Source organism: Protomyctophum bolini (assembly GCF_963924005.1).
Source record: "Protomyctophum bolini genome assembly, chromosome: 9".
NCBI lineage: Eukaryota > Metazoa > Chordata > Actinopteri > Myctophiformes > Myctophidae > Protomyctophum > Protomyctophum bolini.
The window spans coordinates 28,153,292-28,171,500 of NC_137870.1; the positions used below are offsets into that span (position 1 = coordinate 28,153,292).

Here is an 18,209-nt window from a genome sequence, read left to right on the forward strand (position 1 = left end):
ATCAATTAGTTTGAACAGAAAGCTAAATTATTCCCGATTCTGATGGCTGATGCAGCGATACATAGGGGTGTAATGATATAGTAACTGTATCGATTTTAATTTCAAGAATCTAAGTATATCTAAATAGTTATAGTATCAATTTTAAATCATTGAATCATATATCGCCATGAGCCAATATCGTCCATGTATCGTGATGCATATCATATTGTGGTTAGAATGTATCGTTACACTTAATACACCCCTAAGTGATAGTGATCAAGTGGGTTATTCACTGAAAGTCAGCGATTGTGTGGGTCCCACATCAAACAAGCCATTCAATTGACACCAATAGTGAGAGAATGTAAAAAGTAAACATTTGTGTGTTTTTTTTTTATTGAGGCTCATTGATCCATCATTGATACATAGCACAGTTGATGCATCCATTAAAACATCTTTAAGACAAAGCTATATTCATTAACCTCAATTCTTCAAAGCTGCTTCCAATTATTTTTTTTCTTCCTTCCAATTAACAAAACTTAATTTGATCTCATTCAGCCATAGGAAGCATTTGTTTTCCCAATAAATACTGTCAGAATCTCCCAACCGTTTGAATGGAAGCAATTTCATTATCGGCGTTCATTCAGGATAGCACAAAGCGCTTTGGATTTCAGTAGACCGACCGTGCAGTAGACTTTGACTGCATTGTAGTGTAAATGATGAGTGACATATTGTATCATGATACAATATCACCATTCTTTAAAGTCCAAGGTATGACACTGCCGTACAAAGGCTGTACATCCCAAAGAGATACCCAGTCCTATTGGTGTGTGTGGTGGTGGGGGGGGGGGAGGGAGGCCAAATGAGACCCAAGGAACAGAAAGCAGGAAAGTGGATGTGGTAGTGATGGTGTAGTCAGTGTGGCAGTCGCTGCAGCGCACACTGAAGTCACATCCCCATGCCGCGCAAACACACACAGTCACACACAGTCACACACACACACACACACACACACACACACACACACACACACTCCAGGTAGTACGGCATATGCGTGTTGATGTGCGATTTTCATTGTCTCAAATGTCTGTTTATTTTCCTTTTGCTTCCCCCCCCCCCCCCATCCTTAAAAAAAAAGAAGAGAAATAGACAAAGAAAAGAGAACGTAAAGAAACTCTCCTAAGGATGCTTGGCAGCGGGTCATAGGTTCATACGTAGATGCTCGGGTCGCTTAGCAATAACAGGGTACGCTTGCTGCTTCGCATGGGCCATGTTGGCCCCGGAAGGCTGGCGGATGGGAAGGGGCGCCGACGCCTCTGAGCTGGCAGAGACATCCATCTGTTCTGGGGTGGAGAGCTCCATGGCCTGCTCCTGGGGTGCATGGTGGAGGCTGGGTGCTCCTCCACCAGGGAGGAGAGGGCTACGGGCCCAGCACTCAGGCCCTGAGTATTTGACTGGACTGGAGAGAGGGAGGGACAACAGAACATTGTAATCGCCTGACTGCAGCTGTTTGAGGCAACTTTCAAGACTGGCCTGAAAAATCATCTATCAGGAGACCACAAGGGGAGGTAAAAGTCAATCAATCAAATCTGCTGGCATACCTGAGAGGTGTTCTTGGGCTCCCCAAAAAACGGCGAGGCGAGCGGATTTTTGGCTCAAACGTGAATCTGTCTTTGACGTGTTCCAGGATCGATGGAGCAACATATGTGAAACCCTACAAGGAGTGCAAAACATTTGTGTTTGATTATGTAATATCCATTATGCATGATGCCATGTGATACACCCGTCTTGTTCAAAGCGTTCTATAGTAGATACATTGGACTTCATCTGTCATCAGCTGTCGCTGATAACGGTCTCTATAACTTTTGTGTTTTTCCGTAAATTAATGCTCTACTAACTTGATCATACTACAGTATCAGCATCAAAAGTAGCAGATCCGACCACCAGCTCAAAACGTGTCACAAAGCGATGAGTTTCGAGCTTATATACGAGCTTGCTACTTTTGAATTTGAATCCTGAAAAGCAACAGTTTTGGACATAATTAGGTGGATCAATAAAAACAAACTAAACAAAAGCAGCATCAGCTGGAGTGCACAGCACTTACCAGGAAGGCTTGGTTGGCGCTTTCACTGAGGGTTGAGTCGTCTGGACTGTCGACTGGCGTCTGACTGGTGAACTTTGAGTCAAACTGACTTACATCGTCTGCTGATTGCTGCAGAGACACAGAGGAAGAGGAGAGGAGATAAGAGATTAGAGGTTGAGTAGGAGCTGTCACGATCATGACATTTGAAATAATTTGTGATTAATGTTTAATTTTGGAATTGAATGCTGGAACACTTAAATAATACAATTTCTGTTTAGACTGTTTAGGCTTAAGGTCTTTACACACCGGGGGCGAATAATTTCAATTTTCATCATAAAGTCCACACAGAGTGAAAATGTGGCTGTTATTTTTTTTGCTCTGCTGTCGAATTTTGCAGACATTCGCTGGTGAATGTAATTACACCAATCAAAATGCGGCCCGCAGATCTGCGCGGTCGGGGAGCACACTCACTGCACCCTCGCCTCTTCTCCACGTTATTAACCTACCCTCCACCACACCAGAGCTGTTGGGGGGAGCGGGGCACTTGTGTGCGAGCAGCATCCACCAACGGGCTCTGCCAAACTTTGACTACGACTCAGGAGGAGTGGAGAATAATCAGGAGGAGTGGAGTGGCTAATAATCAGATATACGCATCGCATTTAGATGTGTATAGGCAGATGCGCCAAAATTCACCGGCCAAATGTTTCACTTTTTCGGGTTGTTTATATGTGCTGCATGGCTAATTCACCAGTGTGTAATGACCTTTAGTGAACAAAGACTGAACTGCAGGGTAGATATGGCCTCTAATTTAAATATACAAAGAACCAGAGCCGAAGAGTTTGATCAATCCTCAAGGGGGCCCGTTTTCATCCTGGTGCTCCTTGAACCAGGTGAGTCTCTTTGGTGAATTCTTGATCAGTGTTATTATGTCACGACTCAAGAACAACTACCATGAAATTCTGACACGCTTTGATGTTGTGGACATCTTGCTAGGTGAAAACAAAAGAATCACGATTAGCATTTGAGTACTTGGGTGGCCGCACCCAACACTTTTAACACCTCTTGGACGGCTGGCGGAGTAGTCTCTCAAGACAGACTGTTGCCTCACAACAGTTGAGGAACAACAGGGGAGGCGCTGTTTTCCCGAATATTTGACGATGGGATTCTCAGATTGCCGGCGGAGAGGTCCAAAATGTTCGGAATTCCCAGAAAATCTGTAATGTAAATGTAAAATGTCCACGAAAATCTTCATGGGGGCCTAAAGGGGCCCTGGGAGTCTTCATGGGGGCTGCGGCCCCGTGGCCCCCACAGACTCTACGTGGTTGCAAAGAACTGACTGCCTCAAATACAGATTTAACACATTGTGTGCTTGTAGATATGCAATACATTTTTCAACATGTATAAATGATTATAATTTCAATTATCTCAAATAGGCCATTATGTAGAAATTGTGACATGCCTAACAGTTGAGAGGAGAGAAAAGTGAAACATGGTGAGATACATAGAAACATGAGCAGGTGTGTCCACTGACGAGGGCCTGAAATAGGAGAACACCTGGGTTGAATTGCCGTCTCAAACTCCAACCAAGTCATGCTAACCTAGCAGTACATGCATCTTTGGCTACAACTTACCAAGAAGGGTTTAAAGGGAGGCTCCACTTTCCTGGCTAGCAGCTCCTCCCAGTTTATGTGTCTAAAGAATGGATGAGCCTGCAGGAAGGAAAGACCAACAATGTTGAAATTTAGGGGAAAAAAGAGACGCAGCAGAGATTCAGCTTCAGCGAAGAATGACAACATTTGAGACGCTAAAGGTGGTGGCACAGAGAACGCAAGACAAGGCTAAACTGGCCAATCGATGCACCATTTTTCTGCAAATGAGCAAGAAAACCAGCCAATCACAGACACAGGCGTACAAGCATTCAGTTGACAGTATGTGGAGAAAAAGATGTTTGAACAGTGAACACCACACGATCTTTTGTTGTGTCAAATGAAACATAATATTAATAAATCACAAATATGTAATAAGCAGTTATGACCCCCCCCCCCCCCGAACATTGTCAGAATAGATCATTTAAAATTGGCTGTTTTGCCCTAGTGGGACTGATTGAGGGTAGCTACTGGGACATAAGTCAGGTCTTGATCACCCCGGCTGGGTCGCCTGAGTGAGGCGTATGATGTTCGAGAGACCCGAAACCCTGATGACCTTGGGATACATCACTGAGGATACGTCCCAGGTGCATCCATGCAATGTTTTTTGTTATAGTTAAAAAATATTGAACCAATGGAAAGTATTAAAACGTGATTCGGACAAAACCTCTTAACGCCATTGTACCCTCAAACTGTCTGCTAAAGCAGCTAACTCCACCTCCTTAGTCCTCTCCCCTTTTCATGCAAGTAATTGACAATATATTAAGTCACAATATCAACTTTTTATTTTTCATTTTCTGAAAAATTATCGTTTTGGAGTTAGGTGGTTTCTCCCCAACAACAGAGATATATTACAATGACAATAATATCAGTAAAAAGTACAATGTTGTCCTCTCACCTGCACCTCTGTAGCATCTCCTGCCCCAGCTCCCAGTCTGGATGACGCATTTCTCTTCAGCAACTGGACACAGGACAGTCGAGAGCATTACATTATTGAAAAGTATGTGAAATATATTCAGAAATATATAAAAAACTGTATAAATACTTTGTGTAAACTCATCATTGTCTAACCCTAACAGAGTTGGGTAGAGGTCATGTTAGCAAAATAACTTGTGAACAGAAGGGAGGATTTTCAAAATAACTTTCAGGGATAGATCAGAAGGCTGCTCCAGATAGTTGATTAATGTTTGGGTCAAAAGAAGCTTACAATCAAGTTCAAGGTCTAATCAGTCATATTTCAGGGGGGAAATGGCATATCTGACAAATGGTAGGGTTGGCATATATAAATGCTAAAAGGGGCACTTAAAATAGCTTTCTCCATTTCATTGCAGTTACACACTGATGATGATGCAGTTAATTTATTGGCATCTTGCTCAAGGACAATTCAACCTGAAACCATGAGGAACCCAAGACGGCCACTCTACCTCCCGGTCACTGCAAATGCAGTCTTTCTAGTTTGTAGAAAGTTTTTTAGGGTTTGTACTTTGTAGGGTTGTCACCCGTTACCCGTTTTAGGAGATCTCTAGCTTCTTGTGTGAGGTATGGTGGAAGGTTCAGCTTGCATTTCAAGATCTTGTCAATGGTCTTCTTTCGGTTTTCGCCAGTAAATGGTGGCTAAAAAAAGATAAAAGAAGAAAGAAAAGGAATGTAATGTAATTACAAGAGCAAGATAGAATTAAAGTGGGAAAATTGGTGTTTAATTTTTTCTGTGCTGCTAGTTGGTAGCATAAATGTAGTTAACCTGTGCCAGCGCCCACGTTCACTTTAAGAGGATCAGTTTCCTCCCCGCTGTATGTTAATCAGTTAATAAAAACAAACTATCAGACAGGACAGTTTAATCTAAGGGGACTGAGGGGAGCTGATAAAGGTGTCCAAAACAAATTAAATGAGACGCTGCAATGATATGGTCGCCGCACAAACCTGTCAGCTCCCAGTGCCCCTAAATTCTCCTTTGAGTTTTCACCCCTTTTCTGCCCAGTTTAGTCAATGCCAAGTGACAGTTTCTTCTTTTCACCTGACAGTATTGTGTTCAGAGGGTCACATTATCTGTGACCAACCAGTAGGAGTCACTGTGTAGTGAGTGACATGGACAACATGGTGCCTTGCTGGTTTCCACCCAGAAGAACCCCTGCCAGTTGTTCTTTGGAACAGCCAGCCAAGCCAAGAAGTCTTTAATCCAGGTCTCTGCGGTGGTGGGTGTTGTATCTCTAGTAGTTAACCTTTTAAATGTATATATTAATGTGTTGACCTCACCGCTCCTGTAAGCATATCATACATCAGAGCGCCCAGACTCCACCAGTCAACTGCTCTGTTGTGTCCACTTCTCATTAGGATCTCAGGAGCCCTAAAAAGCATTAGCACAGATTGTTGAGAAAATAGACATGTAGGAACGAGGAAGCATTTGAGTAGTATACACGAGCGATGATGACCAACATGTGTGTGTGTGTTAACTGTGAACGAATGAGAAAGGGAGGGAGCAATACTGACTTACATGTATTCAATAGTACCACAGAAGGTGTGGGTGACGGTTCCATCATGGATGGACTCTTTGCATAGGCCGAAATCTGTCAATTTGACGTGCCCTGGAAGAGAAATGATACATTATAACAAACTTTGGACTAGATTTCAGGAAAATTATTCTTACAATTTCTAATACTCAAATTCTACTATAACTTGTGTGTATGTTTGGCCCTGTATAGTAATACAAGTGCACACACACACCTTGGCTGTTAAGCATGATGTTCTCAGGCTTCAAGTCTCTGTAGATGATGCCTTTCTGATGTAGGTGTCCCAGGGCCATGGAGATCTCTGCCAGGTAGAAGCTACACACACACACACACACACACACACACACACACACACACACACACACACACACACACACACACACACACACACACACACACACACACACACACACACACACACACACACACGTGAAGACCTCAAGAACCTGATGTTGGATAGGAAATTATGGAGGGCAGCGATCCAGGAATCCCGAGTTGGTGTTGGCTAGACCTCACTCTGGCAGCAGCTAACTAATAATGCAGGGATGCATATTTAACCCATTAAGAACTGAGGCTGAATCTTCTAAAAATGACTTCTACATTCTAACAGTTTTCTGGAAGACTAATGTTGTTATGCATGTTATCAGTGGTTCTCAAACTATTTCATGTCGAGGACCCCAAAATTTGAATTTGGCCGCCGACCCCCATCCTTGGTTCTCAACTTTATTTTTTTCTTCATAAAATGCCCTCTTATGCCATAATGCCATATGTAAAGCCCTTTGATTTGCCTGTGTGCATGCCAAAGACGTTTTGCCTATTAAGAGATACTCACCAGGCCGTGTCTTCCATGAAGATACCCTCCCTTTCCAACTGCATGAAAAGCTCTCCACCTGCAGAGTCCAACACAACAGCATTAGAGTTCTCAACGGGGCAGAAGATTAAGGCCCTAACTGGGCTGGCCCGAGGCTCGGCTCAGCCTGAACAATTACCATACTTTTAGGCCTGAAAAACAGAAAGGGTGTCATTGTGTGCTTAATGTCCTCAAAGTCACACCGATTTGGCCATTGACGCCCGTTGTTCTTTATTAACACGTGCTATAAAGTCGGACAGCAACAAACTAGATATCTGAGTAAAGTTCACTCTGAGCATCCAACACATCCACTTCCATTTCCGTCTGGTTAACCAAAACTTTATTTTATTTTTTTCTCCACGGAACCCGAGGCTCAGCCCGGCCCGACTAATTATTAGTAATAAGCATATATTTTGGGCCCGGGCAGACCCAAAAACGTCGGGTTGGGTAGGGGAAGAATTTGAGGACTCTAAACAGCATTAGCTTCATCATCAGCTAAACTGGTTCTGAACGTCGATTCAGGGGGTCCACTAGGGCTCCAAATAGACCGTTACAGGTCTGTAACTATCAGAGTTGAATGAACACTAAGGGGTTTACAGTGTATCCCCAGTCCCACAGATCACATCATCAAATCATATCAAATAGGTGTTGGCAGCCTGGTGCATATCGTTGCTGGCAAGAAGAAACCTCTTACCTCCGTATTTTGACATTTAATGCCATATTTGATTATAGTACAGTGTCACACAAAAACATCAAAAGTAGCTCATCGATCTTCTACTTTTGCCGTTTTAAATTATTAATCCTGAAAAGTAACAGTTTGGACATCAGGGTTTCCACCCGACAGAAATGATATAAAACTATGATTCCTTTAAATGAAAAGGATGAGATTCACTGCATTAGGCCATGACCCCCATTTGATACAATTTATTTAAATCTTTGAGCCTATTTTTGAAAATAAATATTTGTAAGTTAATTCACCAATGATTGTATACAGTACTAGGTGTTAACCCACATATTTTAAACACTTTAAATCTAAAGCCGTTACAATGAGTCCACCCAAACACGAAAAAAAGCCTATCAGTATTAAGAGACAGTAATGTCTAGTGGGTTGAATGGAATCTCTGGAGACAGAAGAGTGGGTGGAAAGAATGGCTAGCCATCAATCTTGTTGTGAACTGGGCATGGTGTCAGAGTGCATGCACAAGTGTAACAAGTGTTAAGAATGTAGGCCACAATGCATCACTTTATGACTGCAAATTCCCTTTTTTATTTATTTATTTAACCTGTTCTGACATAGGTAAAACAGAGTTAAAAGTGGTTCAACTATGCAGCTGTATGTTTCTGCATGCATTGTGTGTGTGTGTGTGTTGCTTTGTACTAACCACTGAGATACTCAAGGATAAGGTAGAGCTTCCCCCCTGTCTGGAAGGCATAGATGAGGTCCACAATGAAGGGATGCTTCACCTCTTCTAGAATATTCCTCTCTGCCTTGGTGTGGGCTGTGTCCTTAGCATTGCGTACAATCATAGCCTGTTGGATGGCAAAACACACACACACGGCATGTCACAAAGGCTGAGATACACTAGGAAATGTATTTTTAGGGCAATGTAAATAGAACATCTCCCAGCAACAGAACCAAATGAGAGATGGGGTGGAAATCGATTCAGCAGGTTCTTTGGCAGCAAGATTTGCTACATTGTGTGAATTGTGAAATCAACAAACCTGAGAAATGTTCCATCAATTTAAAGGAAAACTTCATTCCCCAAATGACCTTTTTCTATCAATTACTGACAACCGGTAGCCACAGGAACTAGGGTTGTGGCACCCCTCTTACTGTATCACCACCCAGAGTTTGAGAATAGTGCTGCACAATTAATCGAAAAAAGATCGAGATCTAGATTCAGACACCTATGCAATCTCATTTTGTGAAGAATCGTGCAGCACTAGTTGGCTGTCCAATTCATTTTCGTTACTCTTATGTTTTTTATTTATTTTTAATAAAGAATTATGGGAAAAATGATAATTGTGTGAGAATCGTGATATCACTTATTGGAGGAAAATAGAGATTCACATTTGAGGAAGAATCGTGCAGCACTATTTGAGAATGAATGAATATTGCTTCAAAAGTAATCTGTCACGGTAAATAATAATGGGATTGGGGTATGGGAATAAAATAAATAGGCCTATTTTAGTTTTAAATATTCAAACAGTACAGCTGTTTTGTTATTATGATGAAGGCAACAGTTTTGTTGTATAATAGAAACTGAAATCTGCTGTCTAATACCCACGCAAATAAATGCAGCATCCACCACTATCATAATACATAGTAATTAAACTACATATTTTGATGGTCATTACGCAGTATATAAATCAAGGTTATTGGCTGCTGTGCAGGCACCACTTCACAGTGTACACCACTTTGCAGTTAAACAATCAAATCCCATTGGTGGAGATTTGGCAAGAGTGCAAGCTGTCATTAGGGTCATGTCAGCTAATCAAGCAGAAGCAGTGTGGCTATAGGCAGAATCTAATAGACTGAGACAGTTTATTTTGTTGTTGATAGTCAAGACTGCAGCAGAGCAGCACAAATGGCAATCTACCAACTAGTGGTCATATCTTACCCAACCACTGGCTCCAAGGACAGCAAATATTTGCAGACAGAAACAACATAATTCAATTTCCATTTGTTATTGTCGTCATATTATTAAGAGTAGATCCAGACTGATATTCCAGTTTTCCCGATATATCGGCCACTATTTGACTTTTTATTTTACATTGTTGTGGATTATTTCTTGTACTGTACAGTAGATAATCAGTCATGTCAACAGGGACAGTGTGTGTTTGGCAAGTACCTTCTTTAGGACTTTCATAGCGAAGATTTTGCCTGAAGCAGCTCCAACTACTTTTCGAACCTGAAAAACCTGGACAGGAAGAAAGTGGATTAACACATGTCACTATGAAATAAACCGTTCAGCACTGTCAGGTGGACACCTTGTATGTCGAAAACTAAAAAAATCGAAAATAGTGAAAGTAGCCGATCTACAAGCTCACAACGCGTCACATCATGGCGGTTTGTGAGCTTGTAGAGCTGCTATCACTACTTTTGTGTGACGCTTGTATGAACTACCAGGCCATTCGTTTATGAAAATATATACAAATCTGAAATATGGAGATACAAGGTTCCTGCCCGACAGCAACGAAATGTAGCAATTGCTTCATTAGAATGGCAAAATCAAGTGTGTGAATGTGCAGGTTGTTGGGGGAACATTCCGCTTCTTGAGTGCCATCAACACCTGATAGTACATATTATTTCTGTCAGGCAGAAACCTCTTCTCTATATTTTAACTTTCTGTGTTTTTGTGTGCCCCGTGATCATACTACAGCGACACACTAAAGTATCAATAGTAGCAGATCTGAAAGTTCGAAAGATTTGAGCTTGTAGCACTGCTACTTTTGAATTTGAATTTTGACATTCCACCCGAGACGATGTGCTGTCTGTCATGTACAGTGAGTTCATTCATGCACGTTTTTACTCATCTTTCAACCACACAAATACCTTTCCATAACCGCCTTTTCCTAGAACTCGCAACAGTTCAAAACATTCAGGTCTGATGTTTTCGGTTCCTTTGTTGACGTTGTCCTCCGATATCTCGATCTTCTCACAGTCGTCCATGTTGCTGTGTGTGGAGAGAGAGGGTCAATTTCAAATACCCGCCAGTTTCACAAAGCTCATACTCACGTCGCAGACTCACACACACACACACACACACACACACACACACACACACACACACACACACACACACACACACACACACACACACACACACACACACACACACACACACACACACAAATCAATACAATACAATACATGCATGACAGTAAGCACTTACAACTCAAATCCGCTGCACTGCTCCATGAAATCATTGATTTGAGCCTGGCAGAGGAAACAGAAAACAGCCTGTATTCAATTACAGATCTCCACTGAAGGGACATGAGTATGGACTGGCTGACGGCTGGTGTACGAACAATATGAATTTAGTTGCATGTCTTTCTTCATTAATCATTGCCTTTCATCGCAAATTTCTTAACTTCTGTGTGGTCCTAAGTGGTCCTACAGTGCTTTGTCTGTCATGTTGTAGACTAGACTTACAGATGCTAAGTGTCCTTTCAATAGTGAAATCATGAGGGGGTGCAATTCACGTGTTTTAAACATGTCATAATTTGTTATATGATGAACTTACTTAGTCAGTTCAAAAGGCGTTCAACTTTGGCCGTGCTGTAATTTATTACAAATGCTTAATCCTTGCCACATAAATGTTAACATGATGCAAGACATTAAGCAAGCGTGTTTCCACTCAGTCAACACCGTGAGGAAATCCGCAGCTGCCACGATGGAACCAGAAAAGACTTCACTCCTGAGTCCTCTAGTAAAGCATGTCATGCTGTGAAGTGTGAACTGTGCGGACCGGGGACCCAATGATCATTTGTGATCTGTGAGTGCATAGTTCACTAAACTGTACTGCGTCTGCAAACCCCTGCAGACAGCAGACTGGCCTGGCCTGGTAGCAGCCAGATCTGGCAGATCAACTGTTGCATTGCTACTAGAAATCAACCAAGGCACATTGTTCACTGACTGCAGCAGCGCCGGCAGCGCCTCGGTCAAGCTCTGTTCGCGGGCAGCTGTACAGTTGAGACATGCATCGCGTACTACTACGATCGATATCTGTCAAATTGCAAATCCCGGCTGACTGTAGCATTTGCAGCAAAAGTGCCACACACACGTCACCAATGGACCAACGCAACACATTTGACAGCTCGCGATCCATGGTGGCTGTCTGTCATCATGCACGCATGCAAGCTAACATTAGCCTACAGTTTCACTGCTGTCAAAAAGAGGCCCGGGGAGCATCAGCTGCAGTGCAACCAGACGGGCCTGTGTGCGCGCGAGCCTAGCATGCTAACAGCTACTGTAGTGTTACTGTAGTGTACACAGACAAGAACAGTTTGCTGTCAAAGTCCCTGCAGTCAGTCAGTCAGTCAGACAGACAGACAGACAGACAGACAAACAGAAAGAACACACACACACACACACACACACACACACACACACACACACACAGAAGAACGCGGATTTTTGTTTTACTGAAGTACCTCCTCAATCTCATTCTCATCATCGGAGACAGATTCCTCTGGCTGGTCCAGATCGATGTCGAACACAGCAGCCATGGCTGTGTGTTTTGGTTCAGATTGCTCGGCGGCACAGTGAGAATAGCCCTGCTCACCCCACACCTCATGGACAAACACACACCGCCGCCATAACCGGCTACTACGCGGAGCGTGCGCACTGCGCGGCCGGCCCGGAGGGGCGGGGTCGACTCAAATTCACATTTTGTTGTATGTGTCACACAGAAACTGGTGACCCGTCGTGTGCGGTGACTCCGGGGTCGCTGTTCGACCACGGCCCGCTGGTGACCAATCTTCACAAATAAAACTCCAAAGAAAGATTGAAGTGTAACAGGTACGGACGGTCGCCCCTTTAAAAGTCCGGACAACTTACAAGTCGCCCAGTAAAATCGTTTTTTACCTGTACTTTGAGATTTAAAAATTACCTGTACTTTTGAACAGAGAGAGAGAGAGAGAGACTGAGAGAGAGGGAGAGATAGATTTCAGATTTGACCTGTACTTTGATTATCACCCATGATATCATATTCATATCATCCGACACCCGTCTCGCACAGACGCACAAGTAGGGCCATAAGATTGCTAAACTCGCGTCACCAGGCTTTGATTGATGAATTTACCGGTACATGTTTTCAACGCGAACACAGCGACCGTCCTAAGGTCACAATTTTGTGTGTTACAGGAGGGGAAGGAAGCGCGCGCCGCACAACTTCCACACCAGACAAACTTTTCTTTCAAGGCATTATGATTTTCTCTCTCGTTTCGCTCTCTCGTTGTTCCCCCGAGGAAAGAAAGGCGTGCACGAGTCAACATTTGTTTGTAGTTGTTCGGACTGAAGTACCGGTCCGATGCCGGTATGTCCGTTGTTACATTGCAGCTGGGACAGTGTGGTAACCAAGTGGGTGAGGAGCTGTTTGGCGTCATCTGTAACGATGCATACGAGGCTCAGAGGAAAGGATACAGCGAAGCCTGCGTGGAACGCTTCTTCCACCAAACAGCTCACGATGAAGGTAAAAGTCCGGAATTAAACATTTACTTGAGTAAAGGTACGGAAGTATCCTAATCAAAATATACTTAAAGCACCCAAAGTAAAAGTAGGCCTACTAGACATTGTGCAGAATGTCACATTCCACAAGTTCAAAATGCATACAAAAAACATATATTTTGCAAATATCTATCTGGTTTCCCCAGACCTTGTGGCCAGGGCAGTACTCATTGACATGGAACCCAAGGTGATCAATCACAGCATGTCCAAAGCTGCCAAGTCTGGTAGATGGAGATATGGAGATCATTCCTACTTCAGCCAGAAGCAAGGCTCTGGAAATAACTGGGCAAATGGGTAATAATATTTACACAATTTGACACTTAAAATGTCTGCTGAATGTGATAGTATTTAATGGTTATATTTATAATATGGAGATTGACAAATTAATGCAAACAAAGTGGATACTGCGAATGTATATACACCGGTAATAACGATTGAAGACTGAGTGCAGTTTTGTTTTAAGAATTCTAGGGCCTATTACTGGACTGTTATTTGTATACTTAAATTTGCCATAATGCTGGTCCTCTTCTCCAGGTTTTGTGTGCATGGTCCACGTCATAGAGAGGCAGTGGAGGACCTGGTGAGAAGAGAGGTGGAGCGCTGTGACAGACTGGCAGGGTTCATGGCCATGATGAGTGTAGCCGGAGGCACGGGGTCCGGGGTCGGCACCTACGTCACCCAGTGTCTGCGAGAGGCGTACCCCGACTCCTTCATCCTAAACCACCTCACCTGGCCCTATAGCACTGGAGAGGTATGGGGGACTGATGCCAGGTTTTAAGTTGTGCAACTAAGAATAAATGAAGCAGGTGTTTGTTTTTGCGTACAGTATAATGCTATGCACATACTTGCACAGTGCAATCAAATGTAATGTTATTTCACCCACATACGTAAGGCCTGTAAAATTAATTAATCACTTCATAATAACCATGAGGAAAATAATTGGTTCATGTTTCACGTTTTATCCTGTTCCACATCAGTCGGATATGTTTGATTATTATAGCAGTGTTTCTCAAATGTTTTATTACAATGCATCGCAACGATGGAACACGTGAGCTTGTAGATGGGTTATTTGCGCTATTCGTTGTATGGCGAAGAGTATGGGCCTTAAAACTGCATTAATCCCTGATCTCTGGAAAAGCCAAACGATTAATTGTTTTCTTCTCCTGTTTTTCTTTTAGGTGATAGTTCAGAACTACAACTCTATCCTAACGCTGTCCCACCTATATGGACTGTCGGACGCCATTCTGGTGCATGAGAACGACACGGTGCACAGGATCTGCGCTCAGCTGTTGAACATTAAGCACATCTCTTTTAGTGACATTAACAGGGTTATAGCTCACCAGTTGGGCAGCGTCCTGCAGCCTGCACTCACCACCGACTCCTATGGAGCCTACAGCAGAAACCCCTTAGGTGCGGCACACACATAATGCAAGAAATCATGAATAAATACATTATGGTGGAAACATTGAACTTCAAGCACGTTATGTCAGCATTTTAGCTCTTCATCTTTTTTGGTGCAGTTTTATTGCAGTTTTAGTGCTGGTAGGCAAGGTATAAATGCAGGCCAAAGAGAACTTCCCCAGGGAAAGGAAGGGACCGCACACTCCAGAGACTCAGGACAAGATTATTTATGCTTCATTTTTTATTGCACTAAAAGTGCAATAAAACATGACGATATATATATATATATAGGGAACCATTGCTTATAGTGCCATTATCAAAAGCACACAGTTGCGTTGCATTCACACACTGTCACTTACTCATCTCTCAGGTGAGTTGCTGAGTAGCCTGGTGTGTCATCCTGAGTACAAGCTACTGAGCCTGAGCACCATTCCTCAGATGGCCAGCTCCTCTCTGGCTTACAGTGTGTTCAGTTGGCCTGGCCTGCTGAAAAACCTCCGCCAGATGCTCATCTCAAACGCCAAGATGGAGGAAGGTAGGTTTGGACTGAAGTTCTGTTCAACATTGAGTCATTTTTTTTATGCAAAAGGACATTAATTCAGTTATTTTATATTAAATGTGACAATTCTTTGCAGAAATAATTGATTTAAAGTTAATTTCTACTGTATTTGAATTAAACATTGAGAGAGCACTGTACTTGCAGCTTGTTGTAGAAGGAATTCAGTATGAAGCGAGTGTGATAAATGTAAATCTCTGCCCTCTGTATCCTGTCTGTCTATCCTATATAGGAGCCACTTATTTGATTGTTGCAAAACATGTTGCAGTTAAGTGCTTACTGTCAATCCATGTCCACATTTTGTTCTCCATTTGTTTTCTTGTTTCTCAGGTATAGACTGGCAGGTGCGTGCTCCTCCCATCCCTGCTGGAGGGAGTGTGAGAGGAGCAGGCTTCAATGCCTCACTGGCCAACCTGCTCATACTGAGAGGCAAAGATGTTTACAGTGCAGACACAGGTCAGGAATCTAGTGTTGCACACCAACATAGCAGATCTACAACCTCACAACACATTGCAGCGTGGCGCGTTGTGAGATTGTTAGACTATTTTTGGTACATGACACCAGAGACTAAATGTTTTTATAATCGCCCCCACGGACTCTGTCACTGCATGACACAATAAGCCACAAGTCTGGCATTATACTCACTGGATAAAAGATTGCAAGCAATATTGAGGACAATTACTTAAGTTATTGAATCAAGCAATTGGCTTTTGTTCTGTTCTGTTTTTGCATGTTGAAAGTGTATTTTCTTTTGTACTGTAAGCACCAGGTGGCGTTTTAGGTACAACAGAAAATAGTTGTTAATTTCTTTCCATTCTGAGAACATCTTTCAATATATATACTGTGTGTATGTATGCATGTATGTATATCATTTTTTAAACTGTTATCTAAAGAATGTGAATGACTGTATACAGGGAGCTTTCAGGATCCAACCCTGTACACCTCTTGGCTCTCATCAGAAGAAGCTTTCAGCCTGTGGAAGTCTCCTATTCCCTTTAATAAGTACGAGAAGTCTGCAACCCTGGTCAGTAACAGCCAGACTCTACTCCAGCCCCTTGATAACATGGTGGGAAAGGCTTGGAATATGTTTGCTTCTAGGTGAGTTGACGCACATTATATGAATGAACACAATCTCTGCAAACTTAATGCAGGATACTTATATTTTACTCAAATGTCATGTTCTCCCCTGAAATTCACAATACAATGTGCAAAGAGTGGTATTTTGTGAATTTTGGCTGTAGTGATAACTTTGGTATAAATGCGTGTACAGGCTAAATGTCTATTGTCAAAATGACAAATTACCCTTTCTTCCTGAAATGCTATGGCATTTATACTTAAATGCCTTATTTTTTCCTTTGTCCCAGGGCCTACATCCATCAGTACACAAAGTTTGGGATCTCTGAGGAGGACTTCTTGGACAGTTTTGCATCTATAGAACAAGTAATCTCCAGCTACAGACAGCTTTCCTAGCTTTGATAAACAAAAAATGCACCTTTGGTTGTGCTTGTGGACTTGAAATGAAATGTTAATTATCTACCGTACGTGCATAATGTATGTAAATGGATCATTTTTTTCCTTTTAACTCTAACTCAGTCATAACAATAGTACACCGTAATATTACTTCAACATTTCTCTCAAGTGAGCTGCCATATTAAATTGCTGAGAAGGTACAAGTGTTTTCCTGTAGTGAGTGTGATGACCTAAGCTTCAGGTGTGTGACTAGTATCTTTCCATTAGAGCACAATAGTCCGGCAGCCGCGGTTGTAACTTGTGGGTTGGGAAATTTGCTATAGTTTTTATTGGCCTAAAATATTGTCTATATACATACAATCATGAATCTACTTGCTGACCTTGCTGTCTGTATTGAGCAATTTCTTTTATATGAGTTTGTGACAATTCTTTTCTAATTTTAATTAGAAAATCCAAGTTTGAAAAACTTGGATTTTATTAAATTGGTTTTAGCACATTTAGTTTGTGCAAAGAATAATCACTCAATTCTTTCAGAAAATGTCAATTTACAAGCTCATGTGTTGTAAACTTGTAGAGCTGCCATTTTTAAAAATGTTTAACCTTGAAGTGGTTAAAATTAGGGTAATAAATGCAGAATTGACAATGCTGTTGCTCAAAGTCAAAATAACGGCCGATTATCGGTCTGGCATTGAGCACATTTTCTGCTATGCTTGCTATGCTGGTTACAACATTTGAATAGATCTGGTAAGATGTGTTGGTGTGCGGAATGAAACATGAGTGACAAATATAAATAAATATAAATCCCTTTGATTCTGAAAGTATCACAAAGTATTGCAAAGACGATATTTGTTTTGTCATATGCTTTTATTAAAGGATTAAGTTTACAGGACAACTATTGACAAAAATCAAGTATGGTGAAAGAAAGCACCACATGTGTGTTGTGGAAGATGGAGTGCTGCTCTTCTTGGGTCACACCAGCGTAGATTGTTTGTTGAGGGAAGGCCCAGAACTTCAGCCAGCTTACAGACTGTTGTTGCCGGGATATTTAACAGCCAACACCAGTCTGATAAGCTAGCTGACAGGACGGGAGAGCAGAGTCCACATGTACACTACTGACGAGGAGTGATGGACCAGATTCGTTTTGAGTATGCCATGTGTCGTCCATATACACAAACTAGCTACTAGGTGGCATCACAGGAAGAGGCAGATATTCTAGATACTTAATACATGGACTGAATGAGCACAGAGCAGGTACAGAAAACACATTCCACTATTAAATATAAAAACAACCCTGTAATCACATGTCTGATTGCATTTATACACTTTCCCCCCCACATGGCGAGTTTGTTTGAGAAAAAATACTATAATAGTAATGACAATCCATCCACAACATGGTAGTTATACAACTCTTAACTTACCTCACAGATGATATGGTCATCTAAGAATATCATGCATTCTCTCAACTCTTGGATGTTTACAGAATTGAAA

At 42.1% G+C, this 18,209-nt stretch overlaps 2 protein-coding genes across 2 annotated transcripts; one reads left to right on the plus strand and one right to left on the minus strand.

Annotated features, from left to right (window-relative positions):
* Positions 1–354: 354 nt before the first annotated feature.
* On the minus strand, positions 355–12,405 carry rps6kb1b (ribosomal protein S6 kinase b, polypeptide 1b). Its single transcript, XM_080771416.1, has 15 exons — positions 12,220–12,405; positions 10,959–11,002; positions 10,619–10,739; positions 9,915–9,983; positions 8,445–8,592; positions 7,045–7,102; positions 6,427–6,527; positions 6,197–6,287; positions 5,959–6,049; positions 5,212–5,319; positions 4,604–4,666; positions 3,691–3,768; positions 2,081–2,188; positions 1,578–1,690; positions 355–1,435 (listed from the first exon to the last, which is right to left on the minus strand). The coding sequence occupies exons 1-15, from the start codon at positions 12,292–12,294 to the stop codon at positions 1,177–1,179; spliced, it is 1,527 nt and encodes a 508-aa protein (XP_080627542.1). The 5' UTR covers positions 12,295–12,405; the 3' UTR covers positions 355–1,176.
* Positions 12,406–12,916: 511 nt separating this feature from the next.
* On the plus strand, positions 12,917–17,807 carry tubd1 (tubulin, delta 1). Its single transcript, XM_080772745.1, has 8 exons — positions 12,917–13,259; positions 13,441–13,588; positions 13,829–14,045; positions 14,473–14,704; positions 15,066–15,230; positions 15,582–15,707; positions 16,166–16,349; positions 16,616–17,807. The coding sequence occupies exons 1-8, from the start codon at positions 13,106–13,108 to the stop codon at positions 16,719–16,721; spliced, it is 1,332 nt and encodes a 443-aa protein (XP_080628871.1). The 5' UTR covers positions 12,917–13,105; the 3' UTR covers positions 16,722–17,807.
* The last annotated feature ends 402 nt before the right edge of the window (positions 17,808–18,209 follow it).